General features: G+C 38.0%; 1 protein-coding gene across 2 annotated transcripts in view; it reads right to left on the bottom strand.

Moving 5' to 3' along the window:
* The window catches only part of Pum3 (pumilio RNA binding family member 3), a 35,901-nt gene extending 12,403 nt beyond the window's left edge, over positions 1-23,498 (bottom strand). The window contains exons 1-13 of one of the 2 annotated variants that reach the window (XM_010640118.3): positions 23,407-23,498; positions 19,334-19,423; positions 17,844-18,062; positions 15,256-15,391; positions 14,585-14,660; positions 11,792-11,885; positions 11,490-11,556; positions 9,244-9,418; positions 7,871-7,974; positions 6,687-6,765; positions 4,863-4,961; positions 3,957-4,010; positions 1,860-1,940 (exon numbers count right to left, since the gene is read on the bottom strand). In XM_010640118.3, the coding sequence (XP_010638420.1) occupies positions 1,860-1,940; positions 3,957-4,010; positions 4,863-4,961; positions 6,687-6,765; positions 7,871-7,974; positions 9,244-9,418; positions 11,490-11,556; positions 11,792-11,885; positions 14,585-14,660; positions 15,256-15,391; positions 17,844-18,062; positions 19,334-19,418 (1,269 nt within the window). In that variant the 5' untranslated portion in view covers positions 19,419-19,423; positions 23,407-23,498. The other variant, XM_010640119.3, reaches the window with a different exon arrangement.
* Between the last annotated feature and the right edge of the window lie 1,388 nt (positions 23,499-24,886).

Raw genomic sequence — 24,886 nt, 5'->3', positions numbered from 1 at the left:
AACTTTTAAACATGAAAAATAATTAGGCATAGGTATGTTAAAGGCTTAACCTCTATTTGTCAGATTTTACTTATTTTATGCCAGATAGTGGGAGGCTGAGTGTTATGTATACTTTAAAGATACACATCTCAAGACATGCAGCATTATTATACTTAACCTCAAACAACAACTGGTTAACTGTTCTTACTACCTTCCCAAGGAAAACTACGTCAAACCAGCTACATCTCCCCAGTGACTTCAGAGTAAGCTGGATCAAGCTTTATGACTAAGTTTATTTTGGAAACTAAAGTAGGTGAGAAACAATCTGTATCCACTCTGACAGGTGGAAGGCTGATGTTCAGAGAAGTCCAGGTGTCCTGCACAGACTGCTTAGCAACACCAGGCTTTCTTGGTTAGTTTTTAAAAGCGCTGGCATACTCCAACAGGTTTTGCAGTAGATGGGTGGGAAAAATGCAAGAGCAATTAGCATTCCAGAGTTTTATCACTAGCTACATAGTTTAAAAATATACAGAACCCATTGAGCATTGTGGTTAGAGGCAAGAAACCAACAAACCAGGCCATTCAGGGAAAGCCGCCCGAAGTAAGAGTCGCTAGGAATGTTGGTTAAATATCTGTGGGAATCCAACTGATAAGCACAAGGAATTAAATCTGTCTCAATAGCAATTTTAAGTAGGGTAAATTTCTGGAGATTAATTTAATAGATGATTTTGGCAAATTGTGAAAAAAGTTTGGTTTCTCTTAAAACCCATTGGGAACAGTTATGCAAATTGTAGTTGTCATGAAAATATTAAACAAAAGCAAACTTTGAATAGCCCAGCCTGTTTTCCATTTTTGTGAAACAACTTTATTTATTAGCCAATTCTATGGCCTCACATCTCTGTCACAGAAATAAAAAACAATCATTATTGATTGGAGTCAAAGGGTAATAAGGTCACAAGGAACACATCAAAAAACTCAGTCTGTGTGTGACATGAAAATCTTGCCAACTCGCTTCTTCTCACAATCCTACCCCAAAGGAAGTCATCACATCTTAAAATAGTCAAAAACAAAGTTGGAAAATGACAGCAAGGGCGTGAGAAATTCACACACTGGGATCTACAGCTGGCATCTACAAAAAAAAAAAAAGAAAGAAAAACAGATCTCCTTCCCTTCCACAAGCTGATACACTGTTTGCTACTACAGCCAGCTCAATTGGTCCTGCTGGGCTATGGAGGCCACAGCACCACCACCTGTAAGGCTGAATCCTCCGAGTCATCCGCTGCTAACAGTTTAAGGGGCCACGAAGGGCCCCATCCATACACGCCAAGCACAAAGTCTGCTAATTTTCAGATGAATAAAAATTGATACAAATTATGTAGTCTTCAATACATTTCCAGGTCTGGCCAGTGCTATCAATGCTGTAATTTTTTTATCCCCACCCTCGCAGTCTCTACCACATACTCCAACACCACTTGCATGACGAAAGGAAGGGAAGTGAAGAGAGGACCACAGAATAAGAAGTCAGAAAAAGGAACAGTTGTTTCAGAATAAAGGAAAGACAGAAATACTTTGGCATAATTTTTTCAAGGTCAGCTCAGTTTTTCTGAAATCCAAGTTAAAGATTCAACCATTACCACTTCATGGCCCCAATCCAAAACAGAGTCCAACATAAATTTAACCAGTTTTTAAAGTTTAAAACAGTATTAGTATGAAGTTACAAGGCCACGATTTCACAAGAACAGAGGAAGCCTCCAAAATATGACTTACCTGAGACAACTAAAAGGTAACAAACATACGGACAGAAAGCATAGGTGAATCTTTATAGCGCTCACAACTAGTGCATTAAGAAACTTAAATTCAGGACTATCAGAGTTACTTACTGATACGATTATCTGCTTCACAAGCTTAGTATCATCAATACAATCAAATGCCGCCAGTAAAACCAAATGAGAGTATTGGCCCTGTAAGAATCATAAACCAGAAAAGATCAAAAAAGTATACTTTCCCCTTATCCCACCCACAGAGCCACAAAAAGAAAAAAAAAAAGTTATCAACACATTGACAACTTGTCCAACATAACTCAAACCAGATGAATAAAAGTCATTCAAAAGAACTTCCTTTCTTATCAGGAGCGAGTTAATCATATTCTAGAGATAAGACTGATCTAAAAAGAAGGAGAAAAACTCATCTGGTTACTAAATACCCAAGACTAACTAGGATGTTTAAATAAATACCCTGTTAATGAATAGCTACTGAAAATCAAACTTAAGAAAATTCAAGGGACAAGGAAGAACTAAATATATAAAGGAACATTTAAACACAAAAAAGCAACAAACAAGCTTAGATATAATTATACACATTATACATAAACACAATGTTAATAATACATTTACACAGAAAATTCTGGAAGGCAAAACACTGTAATAGCCATCTCTGGGTTATATGGTTATACATTATTTTTTATCGTATACTGTCCAAGTGAATTTATTGTATCTTGTCCAATGTCATTAAAGTGATTCTACATAATTAAAATGTAAATAGTGAAAAACCTAGAAGAGTAAGGTATAATTATATAATGAATATGCAAATAAGATACAAATGACTGCTTTAAGAAGGATAGGAGAGCTTATACACACACTGTGACTTTCACAATAGTCAATTATTTCTGTGATGTTGATATTGCTCCCAGAGTTTAAGTAACTTGACTTCATTTATGTTAAGATGTTATGGTAAGGACAAAAATAAAAGAAAATGAAAAACTTTTCAGAGCTTGTAGCAAACTCTTGTTAGTATCCTGGATGATGATGAAATAAATATTTTTTAAATTAGGGAGATTAGATTTTTGATAACAGCCAATACTCATTCGAGCAAAATAACAATGAATACGACAGGTAATAAAATTTTAATTAGAAAAAATGAGGAAATTACTAATTATATGATTACAAATACAAACTGGAGAAAATAAAAAATGCCTGAACTTCCTACATTAAGACCAACAATCAGCTAAATATATGAAAAGTCAGTTCTCAGAAATGAGAAGTACAAATGACTTTAAATGACGTAATTAAGGACAATAATATATAATTGAGACAATAAAATTACGTTTTCCCCTTATCCTATAAACAACTGTGACAATGTCTGATATCGGATGAATACCAGCAGGGTGGGGTATAGCAGGCACACTTTTATGCTGGTGAGAATGTAAAGTGGTCCAACTTCTTGGGAGAGCAACTGACAACATCTATAAAAATTTAAAATGCAAATGTGCTTTGATCGAGAAGTTTTAATTCCATGACCATATTGCATATTCTAAGAAAAAAAGATACAAATTTGTTGTATTTTTGATAAGAAAAACTAGTATCCAGTTTCTAAACTACAATTTAGCATTATTTAGCTAGAATCTAACATACACATCTTAACCAGGCCAGTAATTCCCATGTTTAATCAATGATTAGACAAACTCATAAAAGAAACTAATAAATAGGTCTTTCAAAAATATCTAAGACAGAAAATTGGCACAAAATATGTTAAATTGAGAGAAACACAGAGAGAGAGAGAAAGAGAGGGACAGACAGACAGTGACAATGAACACACCAGGGGATGGGGACACAGCTCAGTGGCAAAGCACTTGCCCAGCATGTGTGAGGTTCCAGGTTTGATTCCAATCCATGCAAGAAATAAGAAATAATAAAAGAAAAGACACAGAAAAAAGAATACATGTTGTATGAACCACATAAAAGGCATATGCATTTTTAAAAATTCAGTAAAATAAAATTATTTTTTTTGATAGTTTTCTGAATTTTTCAATTTTCTGTGACAGATATGAATTCTATTTATTATTAAAAATAATTAAAAGAGGGACAGGGATTTAGCTCAGTGGCACCACACCTGTTTCACAAGTGCAAAGTTCTGAGTTCCATCCCCAGTACTGCAAAAAAAAAGGAAAGAAAAGAAATATGTACTTTTACTCTACTTACATTAGCCACCTTTTCAACATAAGTCTTCATTGTTTTCACAATTACTTTTCTGTCCTTGAAAAGGAAAAATTGCATCAATTAATTTTTATAGATTAAAACTATTTCAATTTAAAAATTTATGTATCAATTTTTATTCAAGAATCGATACTTTTCATTAGTAAAAATAATTATGCAACCAGAATGAAAAAACTGCAATATACCGTGTCCTTTCAGAGCTACAGTATTAAAATCTTAAGACTTGTATGTGACAGTCCTTTGGACATGCTAAATATGGAGCCATTCAATTATAAGCTGCAAGGCAAACCTAATGAAATCACCTTTTACAGTGACACTGGAGATCCTCCTTCCAATGTCTGCACTGTCTTCAGATGCATAAATGGTCAGGCATAGAGATACTATTCAATATGTATTTGCTGAATAAAATTAAATTTGCATTCATTAAATGGTACATACATTCAACTACATTTTGAAGACAGAATTATAGTGATCAAGGAAATAAAAATCAATTCTGTTGAAATTCTGTGATCAGTAGACCTCTGCGACCTTGACCTTTTTTCTCAAAGTCCTTAACACTCACAGGAGCATATGTGTAGCTAACTGTTCATTTTCTCTTCCTTCCTCCCCCTGCCTTAATATGACCAGTCATCCAGCAAAGTGAGAGAGAGCCTAAGAGGGACAAAAGCTCCAGCGAAACCTCATGGCTGCTACTGAAGCAGAGGTAACACGAGTCCTCAAGAACATGGTGAGCCTGTAAAGCCTGAGATCCAACTGTACGAAGATAATGCTGTGCATGCGTCACCGAGCAAAGCCCAAACAGGGCTAAAACGCTAAGCGGACAAACCCAGCCTGCAGGTAAGGCCCTCACTGCCACACTATGCATTCACACCCAAGTGCTGGCACACTCACCTTGGGTGTGCCGTGCCACAAGCAGTGCATGGCCACTCTGGCTCCGTCATGCGTGTGCGCCAGGTACACCACCGCCTCACGGATGGCTTCGATCAGTTCCTAGGAAACAAAGGCTGTCAAGGAATTGTTTCATTTTTGTTCCTTTCTTTTTGTCCCTTTATCTGTCTATAGAAGAGTCAGACACAGGGAACAAAGGCAAGAGAACAAAGTACCAAGCAATTTAATTTTTAATTTTGCGAACACAGTCTCTTTCTAGAAACTCTTTTCCATCAAAAGCAGCAAACTCTGCTGGCAGGCAATCTCTATTAAACAACGTGTCTGACTTTTACCAATGTCTGTTTTTAAAAAGCTACAAGGTGTGTATGTAATAAAATAAACCCCAGATGATTTTTCAAAAAAAAAGCAATTTAGCAGTTAGCAGTGTTAAGAAATCCAAACTCACCTAATTAAGGGTCTCTGTTTTAGAATATCATTGGATTATTTCCAAAAATCGTATTAATTCTCTAACATAAACACACTTATAAATAACATTTTCAAAGGAAAAATAATCCTCTGTGTTAGTGTTTAGTTTGGGCCTTCACCTATAAATGACCTTTTTGTGAAATAACTGCTTAATTTCTTGCAAGGTAGTTTACTCTTAAGCCTTCCATTTCAATGTATCACTTTTTATTTATATTTTCAAAGTCTAAGCATACTAGATATAAATGAGTTCTGGCAAGGAATAGTTGGTGGCCCCATTTTGGTCTGTTCCCACTTTCTCAGGATAATTCTCAAGAATACAGATTTCAGCTCACACACTTGGACTTAGGGATCTCTTGAAAGCCATCCATTTGGACAGTAATGCAAATATTCCAGTTACACCCTAATGGCCCCAAAGCTTGAAGTCTGTCTTCTGAAAGTGCCCCTCCCCCAACGCCAGAAAAGATAACTTCTCTCATTAATTTACATTTAGTTAAAAATGACTTTTGCTGTTACTAAAACACATTTAACACTAAGAGGATAAGTACTTGCCATTGCTGAATACATTCACACGATCACTTTGCCAAAGGGAACACAGATCCTCCCTCAGAAAATCCAGAATTACAAAATACCGTGTTCTGCGGGAAATGGAGAGAAATCTCCAAAAGATGAGACACTGCTATGGTCACTGTACCAAAAGCCCAGATGGCTGTCTGTGGCTGAGAAATTATTCTGGATGCTAATTTTGAGAGTCAAAATGCCTCTGAATGTATAATCTGGCCTTTTGTTAAAAGTCAGACTTGTTATTTCAGTTATCCCCTGTGATGAGAAAGTGAGGACAAATGGACAATGAGCTCAATGTATGGTGAAGCCAGAGAAGTTTAGGGAACTAAACAATGAGTTCTCATTTGTATTCCCACCACCGACTTGAAGGGCAATGCAGTTCCCTTCCCTCTGCTCCTTCTGCAGTCACGTGAGGTCAGTTTTCCGGGGTCATTCAGTTTTACGTCAAGTATCCTCCTCTAACCCTTTAACGTCAGCATGATTTTTCTTTCTTTTTTTGCACAGTTATTTTAAAACTACCGAAATGCTGACTATTCCTCCAGTGTTAGTTAACTTTCAGCTTAGGTTAGGTACAGGCTATTCTCTGGTTTATAATTAAGATATAAAGATTCAATGACTTTAATAAAACTAGAATCAATTCTATTTTTTTTCCTGGAAAAAAATGAAATGGAATTAGCAGGCTTGCTCATTAGAAGTTTGTGCATTATTTATTACAAATAAGGAGGCAACTCTAAAATTTCCAAGAGTAACATACATCAAACCAGTGCTTCAATAGGTTCAGAACAAAAACCAAGAACTTACTGATCTGAGTTTTGGTGTTGCATAGGTAAAAAAATCCAAGAATACTTTATGGACTAATGAGTGCTTAATCACAGCTTCCCTAAAAACAAACAAAGGAAAAAAGGCAAACAAGACCTAGTAAAATAGTCATACAGACACAGGTAATCTTGGTTGTCCTAAAACAATCTAAGCAAATAAACTGGTTTCACTAAATATAACTTGTCATAAGATTGATTCTTTCAGCAATACTTAAGATACATTTTTTAAAAAGTTTTAACATTTAAAATTGATTTAGTACCACTCCAAGCAAGACCGGAAGGCACAATTCCTAGTATTTAATCAGCAAAGATAAAATCATTCAAATATATGCTACCTTCTTAAATAAGTACAAGAAATCTACAAGTATACCTATTTTTTAATGTTTTCATTCTGTCAAGCATCCTTCAAAATGCATTAGTTTCATAAAATAATTTTAGCAAAAATAAAACAGCATGAACCACAGGAACACCCTGCACTTGATCTACACCCTCTAGTACAACACGTGGTGAATTCAGGAATACATTGGAGGCTGATGTTTAGGCCCTGAAGATGTAAAGTTTGCATTAAGCATCCAAGCAAACAGCAGACACCAGCACTGCCTTTATGGGAAGCATCACTCTTGAAATCATGTTCCATTTAGTCTTCAAAACTCTAGAAGTATGTAGCATCGTCCTAATTTTACAGATATGGAAAGGGAGGCATGGAGATGTTTAGTTTCTGAGGTCACACAGTTCCTGTATGTGTGCATGTGCCGGGGGCGGTCCAGTTCAGAAGCTCCCCGCCACTCCACAGTAGAATGGAACCAAAGCCTAGAAGGCCAAAGGCACAGGCTTCTGAGCCTCACAGTGCAATTCAAGGAGGATTATATTTGGGAAACTATTTGATGTAGAACAGTTCAATATAACACATATTTGCGAAAAAAAATGTTTCACTGCTTAAAGAAAGTTTGCAAACTTTTATGATAAGCTATCCTTTTACAGGGCACATTAACAGAACAAGAGATCTCTTTTTGCCCCAAGAACGGTTTCAAACTAAAATTTTTATACTCTTATTTAGAAAAGATTAATACTAAGGAGGAAATAGCTACCTTTTCTGGGCAAGGTTTACGTAAAACTTCCTTCAAATATCTCTTTCAAATTTGTTAAGGAAAAAAACAACTTTCTTACTTTTGAGCCATTGGAGTTAGAATCTGTTTCATTTCATCCATAATAAGCTCTAATTTTTCTGGGTGTACCTCTAACACCTTGCCCAGAGTTGCATGCTCTGCAGACTGAAACAAAGAAAAATAAATCAAACTTCTCTACATTTATTCCCTTTAGAACAAAGAAAAGCAACTCAGTCACTTTAAATAAGCTTAAAATAAATTTAAGATGCCCCATATTTACATAATTCATGCTCTGATGTATTTATACGCATAGGTTAATTCTGATTATCTTCCATCCCTTTGCAGGTCTACCAGTGTACAACCATCCTCTGCTATCCACGGAGTACTGGTCCCAATACCCTGTACATACAATCCAGGGACGCTCAAGTCCCTTACATAAAATGGCAGAGTACCGACAAACAACCCTTACACATCCTCCCATATACCTAAATCATCTTACCTGTCACACTAACACAATGTAAATAGTCATATTTTACGGTTTAGGAATAATGAGAAAAAAATCTATACATGTTCAGAACACATGCAATGTTCTCAATTATTTTCAATGTGGCGTTGACTTGTCAGAGTCGACTTGAGGAACCCGTGGATACAGACAGTCAACTACACATAAGGAGCCAGACTAAAACATCACCAAAGTCAACCAGCCTCTGAAAGGTACCCGCCAGGCACCGAGCACGTGCCCACCCATAAGATCAGGTGGTCAGTTTGCAAATCCTGGCCACCATGTGTTTGTAATTAGTTGGATATTCCTCACGTAGAACTGTCATAAAAGAAAAACGGCACCGAATTCAACTCAGGAACTGAACCTGGCTAATGAAAGTGACCGAGGAATCGGTCTGTATCCCCTCAGATAAATAAGCATATTCATGCCCCCAGTTGGAACTAGATCCTCTTACTGTCCCAGTCCCACTACTGGCCTTGCTCATTCAATGCCTATACTCTCTCCAACGAGGGATCTCTCCAGTTTCCTTCCTCCGCCAAGTGCAAAGCGAAGGGTAATACACAGCCATGAAGAAAGGGGAGAAGAGAGCGGCAGGGAGCCTCAAGGGCTTCAGCCACAGGTGGCTGTGTAACAGGCACAGCTGCACAAGCTATCAAGAATCTTCCACCTTAGTCTGACTACCTGAAGAGGGAGTAACAAAAGTAGTTTGATTCAGAAGGGGGTTTAAAGGTAACGCCCTCCGGGGTGGGGGATTTAGCTCAGCGGTTCTGCAGACTGCCTTGCAAACACAAGTCCCAAGTTCGATCCCCGGTACCAAAAATAAATGAATAAAAAATAAAGTTAACACGGGAAGAAAGAAAAAATAATTATCATCCCTCGTTCAGTGCATCAGTCATGAAAAAAAACACAACAAAAAACCCTGGAAACATCACCTTGTAAAGCTGAAACGTGTTCCCATAGAGCTCCTCGGTCAGCATGTTCCTCTGCTCCAAAATGGCCTTGTCGTTGTACGCGTACTCAACGATGGCCGAGGCCTCCGTGTGCCGCAGCATCTTCCTCACGTGGCCTTTAAAACTTCTGATGATCTCCGCAATCTGTGGTTTACTTCTAAACTCAACACAGTCAGGGGAAAACGAAGGCTAGCAAGCTGGGGGACAATACATTGCAATTTACTTCTGAGACCAACTCATCAGCTGTGTGTGCGGTACTGGGAACTGGAACTAGCCAAGTGCTCTTAGGCAGAGCTATACCCTAGATTTTTTTTTTTTAATTTTAATTTATTTTTTTCTTTATGGGTACATTTTAGTTATAGAATATAGTTAAATTCATCATCAGGATCTTGTACCTTTACATGATGTATCTTGGTTATTTTTTCCCCATTCCCCCGCCCTCCCTTCACCCCCTCAACCCTTTCCCTATTTACAAAGACTGTTTTCATTTTTCTCCTTTTATTTTTTCTTTTCCCTTCTTACCTTTCCTTTACCCTTCATTTCCCCTATACCTTTAGACCTTTTTTCCTATTTCACACTATCAATCATACATTTTAATTCTTATTTAAACTTCTAGTTTTTCGCACCAGAGGAACTTTACGGTATTTACACAGGTGGGTCCTATTAATTTCACTTAAGAGTATGGCTTCAGGCCGGGCGTGGTGGCGCACGACTAATCCTACCACTCCGGAGGCTGAGGCCGGAGGATCGCTGTGAGTTCAAGACCAGCTTGGACTACATAGTGAGTTCCAGGTCAGTCTCAACTACATAGCGAGACCCTGTCTCCTAAAAAAAAAAAAAAAAAAAAAAAAAAAGAGAGTATGGCTTCAACTGCAACCACTTAGCTGTAAATGTCTCGTTTCTCACTCTTTATGGCTGAGTAGTACTCCATTTTACAAAAACCTACATTTTCTTTATCCAGTCTCCAGTTGATGGGCAACAGGGCCGTTTCCAAATTTTAACTACTACAAATTGTGCCACTATAAACATGGGTGAGCATATATCACTCTGCTATGATTCTTTTAACTCTTTTGGGAAGAAACCCAGCAGAAGGATAGTTGGGTCAAATGGGATTTCTAGTCCCAGCTCTTTGAGGTATCTCCATATTGATTTCCATAGTGGTTGCGCCAGTCTGCACTCCCACCAACAATGGAGGGTTCCTTTCTCCCCACAACCCCGCCAACATTTATTATTGATTTCTTTTGTTTTGTTTTTTGGTACCAAGGATCAAACTTAGAACCATGAGCTTGTGAGGCAGATGGCAGAACCACTGAGCTAAAGAACCACCAGCCCTTGGTGGATTTCTTGATAGCATCCATTCTTTCTGGGGTGAGATAGAATCTCAGCATTGCTTTCATCTGCATCTCTTGAATGACCAGTGATGTTGAACACGTTTTCGTATGTTTACTTGCTTTTACTTCTTTGAGTAATGTCTGTTCATTTCAGATGCCCATTTTTGAATTGGGTTTTAAATTGGGGGAGTCTGATTTTTTTGAGTTCTTTATATATTCTGGATAGCAGACCTTTGTCTGAAGAATACCTGGTAAAAATTTTTTCCCACATTGTAGGATGTCTCTTATCTCTGTTGGTGGTTTCTCTTGCAGAACAGAATCTTTTTAAAAAGATGAGATCCCAGTTGTTGATTCTTTGTGCTAGTTCCAGCGCTACTGAGGATTTGTTCATAAAGTCTTTTCCTACACCAATGTCTTCAATAGTTCTACCTAACTTATCTTCCAGCAAGTTTAGTGTTTCTGTTTTATATTTAGATCTTTAATCCACTTGGATTTTAGTTTAGTGCATGGTGAAAGATAGGGATCTAGTTTTAATCTTTGGCAAGCTGAAATCCATTTTTTCTAGCACCATTTATTAAAGATAGCCTAGTTCTTTTCATTCTGAGACAGAGTTTAGACAAGTTGTTCATGCTGGCCTTGTGATCTTCCTGCTCCAGCCTTTCAAGCAGCTGGAATGACAGGTATGTACCACCATCCCCAGCTGATCACTGATTTTTTATTTTTATTTTTGGTACCTGGGATTGAACTTGGAACCTTGTACTTGCGAGGCAGGCAGCGGAACCAATGAACTAAATCCCCAGCTCAATCACAGACTTTTTAAGTAACACCTGAACATAGCTGAAATCCAGGGAATTGAGAAACTAAGGCAAAATATATTTTATAAATAATAGAACTTACCCATACATGAGAAATTTCTTAACAATATTTCTGGAGTATTTGGCTTTACTTAATTCAACCAAGTCATCTGCAAAACAAAACATATTACAATGATTTGGTATCTTCATTTCAGTTCTCCAGAAGGAAACAAAGAAAACTAAAAAAGTAGAATTCCAGGAACACAAATAACTTTATCCAGGTGAATAAAAAAAGAATCCTACAAAGGACAATACATAATTATTTTCTAGGGCAGTTTTGGTTATTTCGAGGGAAAAGAAGTGACTCATTACAAATAATAACAATCTTCAATGTATAAGAAATACCTCGCAATTCTTCAAAAGCCTGTTTTCTCTGTTCTTCATTACCATACTGAATGTAACACTGAATCACACGAGTTGAATCATGTGCAAATGCAATCTGTAAAAAAAAAAAGTTTGAGCCTTCAGACTAATTCTCTCTGAAGGTTTACATTTCTTTTACTATTACTTGTTTTGATTTTACTTCCTTTTAAATTCCTTGTTAAGGAAAAAATTAACATATCCACAGACAAAATCATACCTAGACTACTTGGGAATACAAATACCTGTTTAATTAGAGAAGATCATTCTTTGGTTTTGCTGCCTCTCACACTTGATAGTTAATAATAAAACAGGCAAAGCAGATTTAACCATTTTAATTATTTTGCAATAATTATTCCTATCATTATAATTAAAACTAAGCCAAACCAAAATCATAACAGGATGTGCACTATAGTTCTTACTTCTCCCAAAGTTCCCTTTCCTAAAAAAGGGAATATATTAGTTTTAAAAGTCTATTACTCTGATTTTTATGAAATGATCTATGAGGTTCTGGGTATGGGAACCAAATGTATAGATTCAACATAAATCAATCTAAAAGTCTTGCTGCATAAACAAATACAACCATATATATATCTATATATGGATATACATATATCCATATATAGATATATATAGATATATCTCCAAATTTGTAATTACATTACTAATCACCCATTTCTCATTTTCATTATAATTCCTGCACATATTTATGTATAAAGAAAAGCAGTTGTATTTCAAATCTGACTCTGATCCATTCCCTCTTACAGATCTTCACTGAGGGACTCAGTGATCAATTTTCTACAGTAGGCATGTCCAAATTGCAGCCTTTCTTTCCTGAATGAAGATGAACTATCTTGGGCTACGTAGAATATAGATAATTCCAGTTAATATATGTAAGTAATGAAAAGTTCCTTCATATAATTTTTTAGAATAACACTAAAAAGACTGCAAAAATAACTGAAAGACCATAGGTTCGACACACCTATTCAATAACAATGCCCAAAAACCATCAGTCATGAGACACTGTTTTTACTATGCTATAGCAGCAGTAGACTTCAAATTTGTTTATTCGTTGTTCATTTTGTCTTTCACACTTTTTAATCCCCAAAAATTAGAAAGCTGAGTTATACCCCAAAAGTCATAGATTTGCTGTGGTTTTTTTTTGTACTGGGGATAGAACTCATGATCTTGCGCTTACAAGGCAGGCACGGTGCCACAGAGCTAAATCCCTGGCATAGATTTCTGATTTTAAGTGTCAATTTTAGTCATAGCTTATACATTTCTAAACAGGCTATTTATAATATATATTTATTATACAATCTACTATATGACCGATGTTCATGTTTCAAAAATTATTTTATTTACATCTCAAATCAACCAAAAGAGTGATTTGTTATTCCCACTTTACAGAAGAAAAAAGTAAAGTTACAAGCAGTCAATAAAGTTGCTACCCGTGACTGAGGAACAAACTTCCAAATATACAAAAGGATGTCTTACTCCTTAAATGAGGCAATGCACAGTCAGCCCTAGTTGGCACAATCGCTCCACGGCAAGTAACCCACATAGGCTATCTAAGGGGCACATGGTGTAACTGGCAGAGCAGGAACTATTACACCAGACAAACTCCCAAGTCCACTGTCACACTGCAAGGACTCAAGGAGCGTGGACAGGAGTTTAAGTGCAAAAAATGTATAAACTGAGCTTAACAGATTACTGTCAGGGCTGAAGGGCTTTTCTCTACCCAAAAAAAAGCTGGCTGAATTTATAAGAAACAAACAGCTGCGGACTATTTCAAGACATTCCTTCAAACTATAATGCAGCAATGGGTTAGACTGAGGCACACAGTTTGGCAAAGACTTCTCCTCTAGAGTCCCTAAAATGGCTGGAATCTGCTACAAGTAAACAATCAAAAAACAAAACAAAAGAGGTAAAATTTGTATCACACACACATAGAAGTTGACAACTTAGAACATACTAAATTATAGAGTTCAGAATAAGAAATTCAAACAAATACAATTGAACTAATAAATTTTTCAAGATAACCTTTAAGAAAATACTGATGTATCTGAAATTATTTAAAAATGAAAAGAGCCAACCTGTCAGTTTACAACTCTGCAAGTGTAAAGTCCTACAACATAGGGTGAACATCCCAAATGTGAAAATCCAAAATGCTCCATAATTCAGAAACTTTTTGAAGGCCAACATGATGCCACGAGTGCAAGACCCCACGCTTGACCTCATATGACAGAAAATGAGGCACAGTTAAAATGCAGGCAAAGCACACTGGGGTTGGGAGTGTACCTCAGTGCTACAGCTGCACACAGGAGGTCCTGGATCTGATCCTCAGCAGACTCAAAAAAACAGAACAAAAATGCAGGCACATTTAAAATGTGATATAAAGTTACCATCAGGCTACATGTATAAGGTGTTTATGAAACAAAAATGAATTCTGAGTTTAAACTTGGGACCCACCTCCAAGATATTGGAAAAAAAAATTGTGTGTGTGTGTGTGTGTGTGTGTGTGTGTGTGTGTGTGTATGCATGCAATTATCTCCAAATCTGAAAAAGCCAAAATCCAAAATCCAAAACACTCTGGTCCCAAGCATGACAGATAAAGATTACAATCAAGTCAGTGTTATGAAAGATACTTAAAACTTTTGGCCATATACACTGGAAACGACAAGTTCCCTTACCATACATGGCCAACTACCTCCCCCAAAGAGTGAGGCAACTTCAACTGTTTAAAACTGCAGTAGTGAATAGGCCTGCTCTACTTACAGCTTTAATTTTCCCTTGAATCAACTTCTGCAGGTCGCTCATCAACTTCACTCTTTTTTCTTTGTCACAATCTTTTCTACATACAAGAGGTGGGAGGGAACACAATTTAAGTAAAGAAGTTATTTTAAACATGAAACTAAACACTGCACCAATATATGTTCACAGAGTTCAGCATGATTTTCTTTTCGAAGGCGGCAGACCTCTGACATTAAAATTACTATTCCAGAGCAGTCAGACAAAAGTAATTTTCTCAGAGGCAGAAACCCATCTCAGAAGGTATAATTTTATGCATCAATCTAAATCTTATCAGCCAGAACATCAGAGGGGAAAAAAAATAATAAAACAAGTCTAAGATACCAAATACTTAAGTACCTCAAAACCTATCAGAGAAGAAATTGTCCTTCATTTTCTCAGAAATCTCTCAAGAAGGATGTCAAATGCACTTTGACTCTCCTACATGTCCATAAATGGATCTGACACTATCCTAATGATTCCACACACTTCAGCAATGGGCAGACATCTGCACACTGACACTTGTACTGGGGGGTTTGGGAGCGCTCCCCAAGAACCCAAGTCTATGTAAGTTACTTTAGTACATCTTTCTACTGACAAGGTGCACTGCGACTTCTCCACGGTCTCCTGCTAATACAGATGCCATTAGGTAGCATTACCTTCTTAAAATCTCCCAAATCTGTTTCGCTCGAACAACAATGTCATAGTTGGTTTTGTCACTGAGCTGTCTGCTCTGCTTTAGTTCTTTCTTCTTCTTTTTGAAGTCATCCCATTTGGGTTTCTTGGACGCGGATTCTAGTTATTATAGAAATTAGTTTCAGTAACATTAATAGTCTGAGTGCGATAAACAAATACTACAAGTTAAGTGAAAAGGGCAATCACTAATCAGCACCAGTGCTCATGGAATCTAAAAGGGGAAAATATCTTTCATAAACTTACACTTTGCTGCATTTTCTGACCAGCTCGTACATTTTAAATTTGGTTAAACCCAACCATTAATTTAGCAGCTTTTCAATGATCCTTAGTAGGATACTGAGTGAGACAAAAAAGACTGGGGAAACAAAGGCATGGGCTGAAGAGGCCACACAACCACAGAGGCAGAGTTGGGAGACAAACCCTGAGGCAACTTCTGTAGCCTTCCACTCGTGACAACATGCAATCAAATTTCTAAGTTTTCTATATATATAATTTTTAAAAATCAAATATCTTTCCATGTATTACTATTTCTTATCTTTGAAATCTGAGTATCTTACCAATTGGATCAAAAAACCTAATGAGGCCAAACAAAGAACAACTTAATAAAATGGATATTATTTAGTAAGTATTTTACCAAAGACCTTTGGAAATAAATTATTTCTAAGTATCTTCCCTTTTCTGATTATAAAATATACTCATTTAAAAAATTTGGAAAATGCAAAAAACAAAATACCCCTTCCTATTAAATATATATGTATGTGTGTATATTATATATATAAATGTATATATTAAATGTATACAAATGTATTAATATATACCATATATTATATGTAAATATATTATATTTATATATTATATATTAAGTATATTAATATATATTGTGTACTATATATATCAAATATATACAATATACATACAAAAGAAAAAACCTAGGTATAGCCACTGATTATGTTCTTGCCTTTTTCTCCATACACATTCAATACTAATCTTTAAAAATTAAGAACCTTACTACCTTCACTTAACAGCATTTTCAAATGAAATGAATTATTCCTAAAGAGCATGATTTTCACTGGCTAATCACAACATGCTAGAGTACAGTGTATTTAGTTACTTCCCTCATTTTTGCTTTATTTCCTGATTGGTAATACAGAGGAATATAGGCAGCAGAGGAGATTTTTACTATAGTAATAGTAGGGTATCACATACTACACAGCAGAGAATAGACTGATCCAAAGCTAATTTAATTCCACAAATATTTGAGTAGCCTTGATATATACCATACTGGGCTGTGGCAAATACAACAATTTTTGCGACGTCTAGTAGCAATTTGTTATTCACACAGAAATCTAAGTGAGTAAAATCAAGAACTCCAGTTATGGACATCAGAAGTAACTCCCACAACAAAGGAACCAGGGCCACAGCATGATAGGAACATAATGTTAGAACGATGGTGTGTGTTTCATGTGCTGGTGTCAAAAACTCCAGCAGACAAAGGAAGATGTAGGAGCTAAGAACAGGACAGGATAGAGATAAGAAAAAGCAGGTGAAAGAGAAACTACTGGGGATGGGAAAAATGAACAGAAAAGGGAAAAGAAGACTGAGGAGATGAACTGGGAAAGGGTTATGCAGGTCTGATGGGAAATAACAAAAGGGGTGCTGTCCCCCCTCTAAGCAGCTTTGAACCACAGCGAAGGTCCAGGTTCAGGGTGCAGGCACAAGACACAGAAGGCCGCATGGCTCTGGCCTTAGCTTGCAGCAAAGGGCAGTACTAGAAAAAGTGGAAAAAAAAAGACACCAGACAAATGTTCACGATGGGAGAGAGGGTTATGTGTTTCAGCACATTTAACCTAAAAATTGCTTATTTGAAACTAGCAAGGGACTTGGATCCTTTGGGCATTGTGATTAAGAGATTGGAAGTTTGTCTCAACGACAAAAGCTTTGTCAACACTTCCAACCTACAAGCAACTTGTCCTGAAACAACTGAAATCAAATCCGTCATGTGTGTGCTACAGCTTCTCCCGAACTGCAGGTGGATCAGAGCTATCTAATGGGTTGATTACGTGACACTGGTCTAATCCCTGTGAAGGCAGAGTCAGCAAATCTCTTGTCCAGTAAGGCATCTTTCATCTAAGGGACACCCTGGCTTTTTAAGGCCAGATTCTATGACTAGCTGATACATATGCTCCATATCCTAGCACAATGAACAAAATATTCAAACATCTGTTCAATGAATGAATCTGTGAATTAAATTCTAGCCTACAGAAAGGAATGTTCCATTGAGGCGCTGTCATAAAACACCATTCTAATTTAGCTTAACAATAGCTGTAAGTCAAAGGGCTCTGAGCACTGGAGACAAATCTTGACAAGGAAAGACGCTCTACTGCAGAAGCCCCACTGTCGTTCCCGCCTGGCATCCAAACAGGCCTCCCCTTGAGGAGCAGGAGCGCGAGGTCTCCAGCGCGTGGCCAGCCATGTGCACAATGGGTCCCCCACTCACGCCAGCAGGAAAACATCTCCACAAACACGTGGCAGGGCCTGAGTCAGGGCTCACCATCACTCGTACTGTCTGGGTGGAATTTCCTCTTCTTGTTGAATTTATTTGCCTGTTGAAATTTGTTCTTCGGTCCTTTGTCCCCTTGTTGCTTATTCTTGAACTGTTTCACACCCTTTTTCCCAGGTTTCGTGGCACTCTTCTCAAACTTCTTAGCTGTAACTTTAGGTCCTTCCTCCTTAACAACTTTCTTGGGGAACGTCTTTGAAGAACTAGAATCTAATGACAATAAGTGATTATTAGTTTGATGGTTTGGGGCCTAGATCTCTTTCATGCACTGGAACGTATCTGTTACAGATAATTAGACACTCGTTAGTGGGACATACTTTGAACTACTTTCAAATATATATTTACCTAAAATAAAACTCTCACATTAAATGTATAGGTTCATGATACAAAACTCAGAATGCAGAGAAGTGGGTAATAAAAGCCACCTAGAAGTCTACCACCTGGCAATAACAACTATGGTTGGTTTAGTATATTTCTGTATTTTTAAGCATATGGTAGAGATGACCTACCTGTTACAGCATGGTATTTGTATACCTTTGTATTATCATTAGTCTTTACATATAATTTTCAATGGTTCAGTAACATCGTTAATCTCCGAACAAAAGGGAACAGTCTCAATTAAAAATGCTAATTTCTCAAAATTTCTAGTTTTCAGAAAAAAATGTTAAAGTATGTATTTATTTGATAAAAACCTTTGGCCAACAGGTATTACAAGCTTACAAGTATCTAACAAATGAAATGCAAACAGTAACACAAAAGCCTTAACACTATTATAAAGGAAAAAAATACTGAAAAAACAGTCTTTAACTTTTCTATTTCACAATACTGACACCTGATGGAGTAATAAAGACATGACTCTTACAAGTAGCTAACAAATGAAATGCAAACAGTAACACAAAAGCCTTAACACTATTATAAAGGAAAAACATACTAAAAAATACAGTCCTTAATTTTTCTATTTCACAATACTGACACCTGATGGAATAATAAAGACATGCTTCAAAAGTCACAAAGCAAAAAGTATTCGTTTTATCAGTACTATGCATTAACCAATCCTAATTCATCAAACATAAATAAAAAATATAACGAGTACGAATAAAATTAGGCAAAAAGATTAACATCTGAGCTTGTTAATTCTCTTCAACAAGCAGAGAACGTCTTCATTCTTCAATCATTCTGGCCATTTAACTCTCATTCCTTTTCCTTCCTTTCTTTCTATATCTTCAGCCCTTTTCATTTTGTTTTGAGAGAAAGTCTCACTAAACTGCCCAGTCTAGCGTTCAACTTGTCATCCTCTCAGATACTTAACTTTCATGAGAAACAGGCTAACTCGTATGAACAGTGACACTTACTTCTTCCTACTGTTTTAATGCTCATCTTAACCCTTGAATGCAGACTGGAATCTGTGAGGATGCTCCACCCCTCAGTTACAGTGGTGAAAACAACCATGTGGGAAGCAGGGTTTTGTATGCAGATCTTACCTGTGTTTTTCTGAAATTTGTTTTTTTCTTGTGATGCCTTTGTACTCCTTCCTGTGAACTTTTTTTTCCCTTTGACTTCCATCATGGCAACTATGGAAAACAAAAAGCAAATCAAAAAGCATCACTGAATTGTTCCTCATGAAAAAGGAGTCATGCCACATATACTCCTTGAGTTCGGTGCAGGCTACATACAGCACCTATGTACAATATGGCAATGACTCAATCACTGCTCCATGACTCTAAAACTGGAAATGAAAAAAGGCTTCAGTACAAAAATAAGAACAAGCACATGGCCAGTCTAGAATGGTACTGACTAAAAACCAACTACCATTAAGTACAGGCACCCACAGTCTTATTTCTTAACCTGAAAAAAATGTGGTGACGAGTAACTGACAATATTGTCATTTGATTTCTAGATCTCTATCCTAAAAAGCCAAGAAAAAACAACAGGCTATACTTACCACACATTCAAATTCAATGAAACAAAGGATTATCTGAAGGATCTCTATGAAACCCAATGTAACTAAAACAAAAGGTACTGTCCAGGGTTTTAATCTGTGTTTGTTTAAGAAGCAGCCAAGTAACTTGCAGTGAACTCTAAGTCATGTTGAAATATTTAGTATTTTATTACAGAAATCTGCCTAAAGGGTCATTTGCAGTGCACAGAGACCCCACAGTGCACAGGACAAACATCAGATAACCCCTCCCCTATCCAAGGACCTTATAAAATGCAAGACAGATCCAAGGGCAAAAGTCATTAGGCTCTCTTCTGATTCCAAAGTTGCTATGTTAATTTCATTTCTAGAGTTGACCTTAAAGACTGGATGTTAGGAGCTCCTAGACAGTGTTTCTAGATTGTACTACATTTCTACATCAGGATTTTCCATTCCGGAACTAATTTCTGAGGCTAGTGATAGGTATAAGAAAAACGACAGGTGTGGTGATATATACTTATTTCAACTATGTGGAGGCCAGCAGCCTGGACAACTTGAAGAGACTCTCAAGCAAAAATTTAAAAGGAGGGGCTGGAAATATGGCTCAGCGGTAGACTTCTGGCCAAGCAGCACACACCAATCCTCAGGACAGGGTCGGGGGAGAATTCTGGGCTGAAATACACTTGGGAATCAGTAAGTTAAAAGACAATGAGGAGCCAGCAAGGACAGGATTTTCAGATTTTTTAACTTACTAATATTAAGCAAAGACTGCAAAGCAAAGGCTAAAAGGTATGCAGGATTTTCTGAATCAAGTTGAACCACTTTCCTGGATCATGGTAAGATTCCAGGAAACACGAGGAAAAATTTGGTTATTATCTAGATTTTATTAATATGATTCTGAAAAATGGTCAGCGCCTGACTCACTGAGCTTCCTCACTGCATTCGGGACAGAAGGACACTTTTATGGCTTGGTTAAAGCCACCACAACCATACCTGCATTTATCTTTTTTTTTTTTTTTAAAAAGCTCTTATGTACTTGTAACTTAGTAATAAGCCATTCCTTTACATGTTTTTTTCTATATGTTTAAAATGTTATGTTTTACAGCAGCATTAAAAAGATACATGAAGCACCCTTAAGACTCTTTCCCACCTTCATTGTTAACCATTTACCTACCAAAGCTAAGAAATTAACATTCATGCAACACTATCATTGACTATTTAATTGGATTTCAACAGGTTTCCCACTAAGGCCCTCATTCTGTTCCAGTGTTAAGGGTGCTGCCTGTACAGTGAATTTAGCTGTCACATCTGTCTTTGTATTTGGATTTGACTAATGTTTCCTCACCACTAGACTCAGCTTACTGATATTCTGGGGAACAAAATCACAGAGAAGTCCTCCTCTCACAGCATCACATCAAGTACGTGACTTGACGAGACCTGTACCTTGGGTCTTTTTCAAGTCGAGTCCACTGACTTTGGTCTTCTTCAGTAGACACTGTTGCCTGCAGGGATTACTAAGATGTATGGATTTTCTCTCTCTCCTTACTTCTGTCTTTATTATTGCAAATTCCATATAAATCTGTCCCATCTATTTATTTTTTACCAGTAGGCCATTTCCATGCTCCAACAGCTTCAACTTTCCCATAGTGTACAGGAGGACAGCTGAAACTGAGTGGCATTCACAGTCACCCCAAATTTGGTCCTAATTTATCCAACTCACAAGCACTACACAGGAGACAAACTTCCTCCCTGGTTATTTTTTCAGGCTCCAAACAGAAAAACAAAAACTCCATCAACAGAATCCCTCTCTTATAAAGGGAAATATCAAAGGCTTCCCACAGATGGAGGAACATACAGTATAATCAAAATACACAATGAACGTTTAAATTCTTAAAAAATGTATTACAAAAGATATACTGCTGTTAATCCCCCTGAAGATGGTCCTCCTCACCTCAATCACACATATCCCATCCTTCTTGCTACTTTCTGAAGCAGTTCTCGAAGTCCTCTTTCATGTCTTTATGAGGCACGATCAAAAACATGGTGAATGCCGCCCTGCCTGCAGCAATCTCAGGAAAACATTACTGTGTGTTCCCACCCACTGTATTCACCAGACTGGGCATTGTGGCTTGTGGTCCTTCCTCGAAGTCAAGACGATCATGAAAAGCAACATTCTGAATGTATTCAAGACATTAAGGCAGCCACCACAGTGTAAAACTAAAGACACTCACGAAAGAGGACTTCCAGAATTGTTTCAGAAAGTGGCAGGAACAACGGGGTATGCCTGAAGTGATGAGGAGCATTTTATGGGGGATCAAGTGCAATCTGTATTTTACGGTAGCATGTTGCTTAAAAAGTTACACACTCGCTGTATTTTGATCATATGACTAGGCTTCCACTCCCCTCAGCAGGCCTAGCAATGTGACTGGAAAATAGTGAACAATCAATGTGCAACCTATTGGCTGTAGTCTAAGTCTTCTGTCCTAGTGAACTTCCCTTCTCTCTACACTTCTCGCTAGGTGATCTCATCTGGTATCCTGGCCTTCTATGCTGAGGACTCCCAAATTATTTCTCCATTAACTTTCACCTGGGTTTCAGGCCTGTGAATCTGATTATATATCTATCAAGTACTTTACGACTTGGTATGTTCGATGTAAGTCTCTATTTTCCACTCAAAACCACCCTCAGACAATATCTACCTGTTTTTCGGCCCAAGGCTTCCCCACATCAGTGGCACAACCATTTATTTCACTGCTCAAGCAAGAAACCTGAATTATTAGTCTTGACATTTTCCTCTCCTTTATATGTCCGTCAGTTAAGTTTCTTAAAATCCCCTTAAAAACTTTCCAATTTGTCTTCACTACCACCACGCTAATGCAAGCCATCAAGAATCTCTACGGAACTTCCAAATTAGACACATTTTTAAAAGAGAAACAATCTGTCCTGATCATTTTTTGTTTATAAGCCTTCCATGTCTTCTACACCTGAAAGTAACAGAAAAGTTTCCTATCGCATACCAAGAAAAACTACAATATGACCTCCAAAATCCTACAGAAGCGCTTCCCACCTTTCCATCAAACTTTACTTTGTTCTGCTGCACTGCTAACTCCTACCTCAGGGGCTGAGCCCTGTTTCTGTTTAAAATACTTTTCCCTGGTGTTTCCGATCTCAGAAGTTGCCTCTGGGTTTCGTTGTACGGATCACTTCTTCTACCCACACTCCCCTTCTTCCAACTCAGTACCGAGGGTTCGTTTCCTCAGCGCTCACGACCAGCAAGCAATACTATATTCGGGATGCAACCTGAGCTCCTAGCACTGAATGGAGGCAGAGTGGATGTCTGTCAAACAGCACGGGCAGCCGCCCCGAACTCGCTCAGGTCTGGATCGCAGAGCGAAGCTATTTCCACCTAAACACTCCAGGCCCGTTGGTCTGACAAGAGGTCGTAGCTTTGCTCTCCTCTCCGAGCTTTCGTCAATTTCCAAACTCCCAGCCATCAAAAACGCCACAGAAGGCTACTAATACAGCAAGCGAGAGGAAAGAAACCTCACCACTCGCCACCTCCCCGAGAGGCCACCCAGATTCCAGCGCCTGGCAGTGACCAGCCGGTCTGAGGAGCAATCACCGAGCTGACGAACTCACCATGCACGTGGGGCCAAGGCTGACGCCGGTAGCCAATTCGAGACCGGCGCTTCCGCTTCCCCTCTTCGCCCCACCCACAACTCACTTTTTGTGTTCTTCCGCCGTGCAACTAGGGTTAAGGGGTGGAGCTTATCGGGAAACGCGAAAATCCGGCGTTTCTATTGGTCCGCTTCTGTTGCAGCTCTGTGGAGGCCCGAGGGCGGAACCGCACGAGTTTTGGCCCTTGGGAGCATCCGTCAGACGTAGGACGAGTCGGTGGCGCCTGAAAGTGACGTTTTTAACCCCGTCGCTCCCATTCCCGGGAAGAAACGGGCTAGTTCAGAGGGCTGACTGATTGGCGCAGAGCTTTGGCTCACGGCTGAAGAGATGGTTAGTTCTTTAAATTAGCCTGCTTCGTTACCCTGAAATGTCATTAAAATAACTGATCTGTTTAGAGTATGTTCATTGCATCTTTTCTGAGCAGTATAGCCTGGAGGGGAAAAGAGCTGTCTCAGAACTAGGTTTGAATTGTAAACCTGATTTTTTCGTTCTCCAGCTGTGTGATTCTGGACACATTACCTAATTTCTCTGAAGCTTGGTTCTTTGATCAGTAGAGGTAGGTGGTACGTGCAAAACGTTTAGCACAGTAAATGATTGAGAAAAGTTTTGAATAAACTTTTGCCATCTTTAAAGTATGCTCGTTCCCCGATACTACAATTATACCATTTTCCATTTAGGCATAGTTAAGATATTGTCCCCATTTTACAGATGAAGAAACTAGCATAAGCTTGGTGGTGCGCGACAACAGAATTTTATGCTTGAACACCTCTGGTGGTTAGAAATCTGAAATCAAGCTGTTGACAGTATATTTTTAAAGCGCTAGGGGTGAATCCCTTGCCTCTTCCAACTTCTGGTGGTTCCAGGCATTGCTTTGCTTGCATGACCCCATTCCCTACCTCCATCTTCAGTAGGCCATCCCCTCTGTTTCTGTCTGGTAAGAACCTTTGTCACTGGTGTTAGGGCTCACCAACATAATCCAGAACGATCTCATTTGATGTTTCTTAACTCGACTGAATCTGCAGTCTTTCCAAATAGTTACTTTTGCAGGTTCAAGGGGTCAAGACATGGACACATCTTTGAGAGACACTTTAGCCCACTACATCTGGAAAGTTGAAAAAAATGAGACCTGATTTGTGATGGGTGAAGCTGAGGATTTTACTGTCTTCATCTCACCCTTCCTTCCCATTGGAAGCACTGAGTTTGAAACTGGTAATACTAGATTGGATGTTCCTTAAGGATAGGAGCCATCCTTACTTCCCAGGCAATTATCCCACTACTCAGCACGGAGATGTTTTATAAATACTTGTTGACTGTCTTAATTGTTACAAGAGTTTAAATTTCAGTTCATTGAAATCCCATGAGAACAGATTTGAAGTAAGCATTTTTCCCCCCTCTTGTTTTATGAAAAAATAGGGAAATACTAGCTTTGGTCCCATGGGCC

The sequence above is a fragment of the Fukomys damarensis genome, unplaced genomic scaffold, assembly GCF_012274545.1.
Source record: "Fukomys damarensis isolate Sample0158 unplaced genomic scaffold, DMR_v1.0_HiC HiC_scaffold_31, whole genome shotgun sequence".
In the NCBI taxonomy this organism is placed as follows: domain Eukaryota; kingdom Metazoa; phylum Chordata; class Mammalia; order Rodentia; family Bathyergidae; genus Fukomys; species Fukomys damarensis.
The sequence above is the reverse complement of the archived record's forward strand: the minus strand, read 5'-3'. Positions and strand labels throughout refer to the sequence as shown.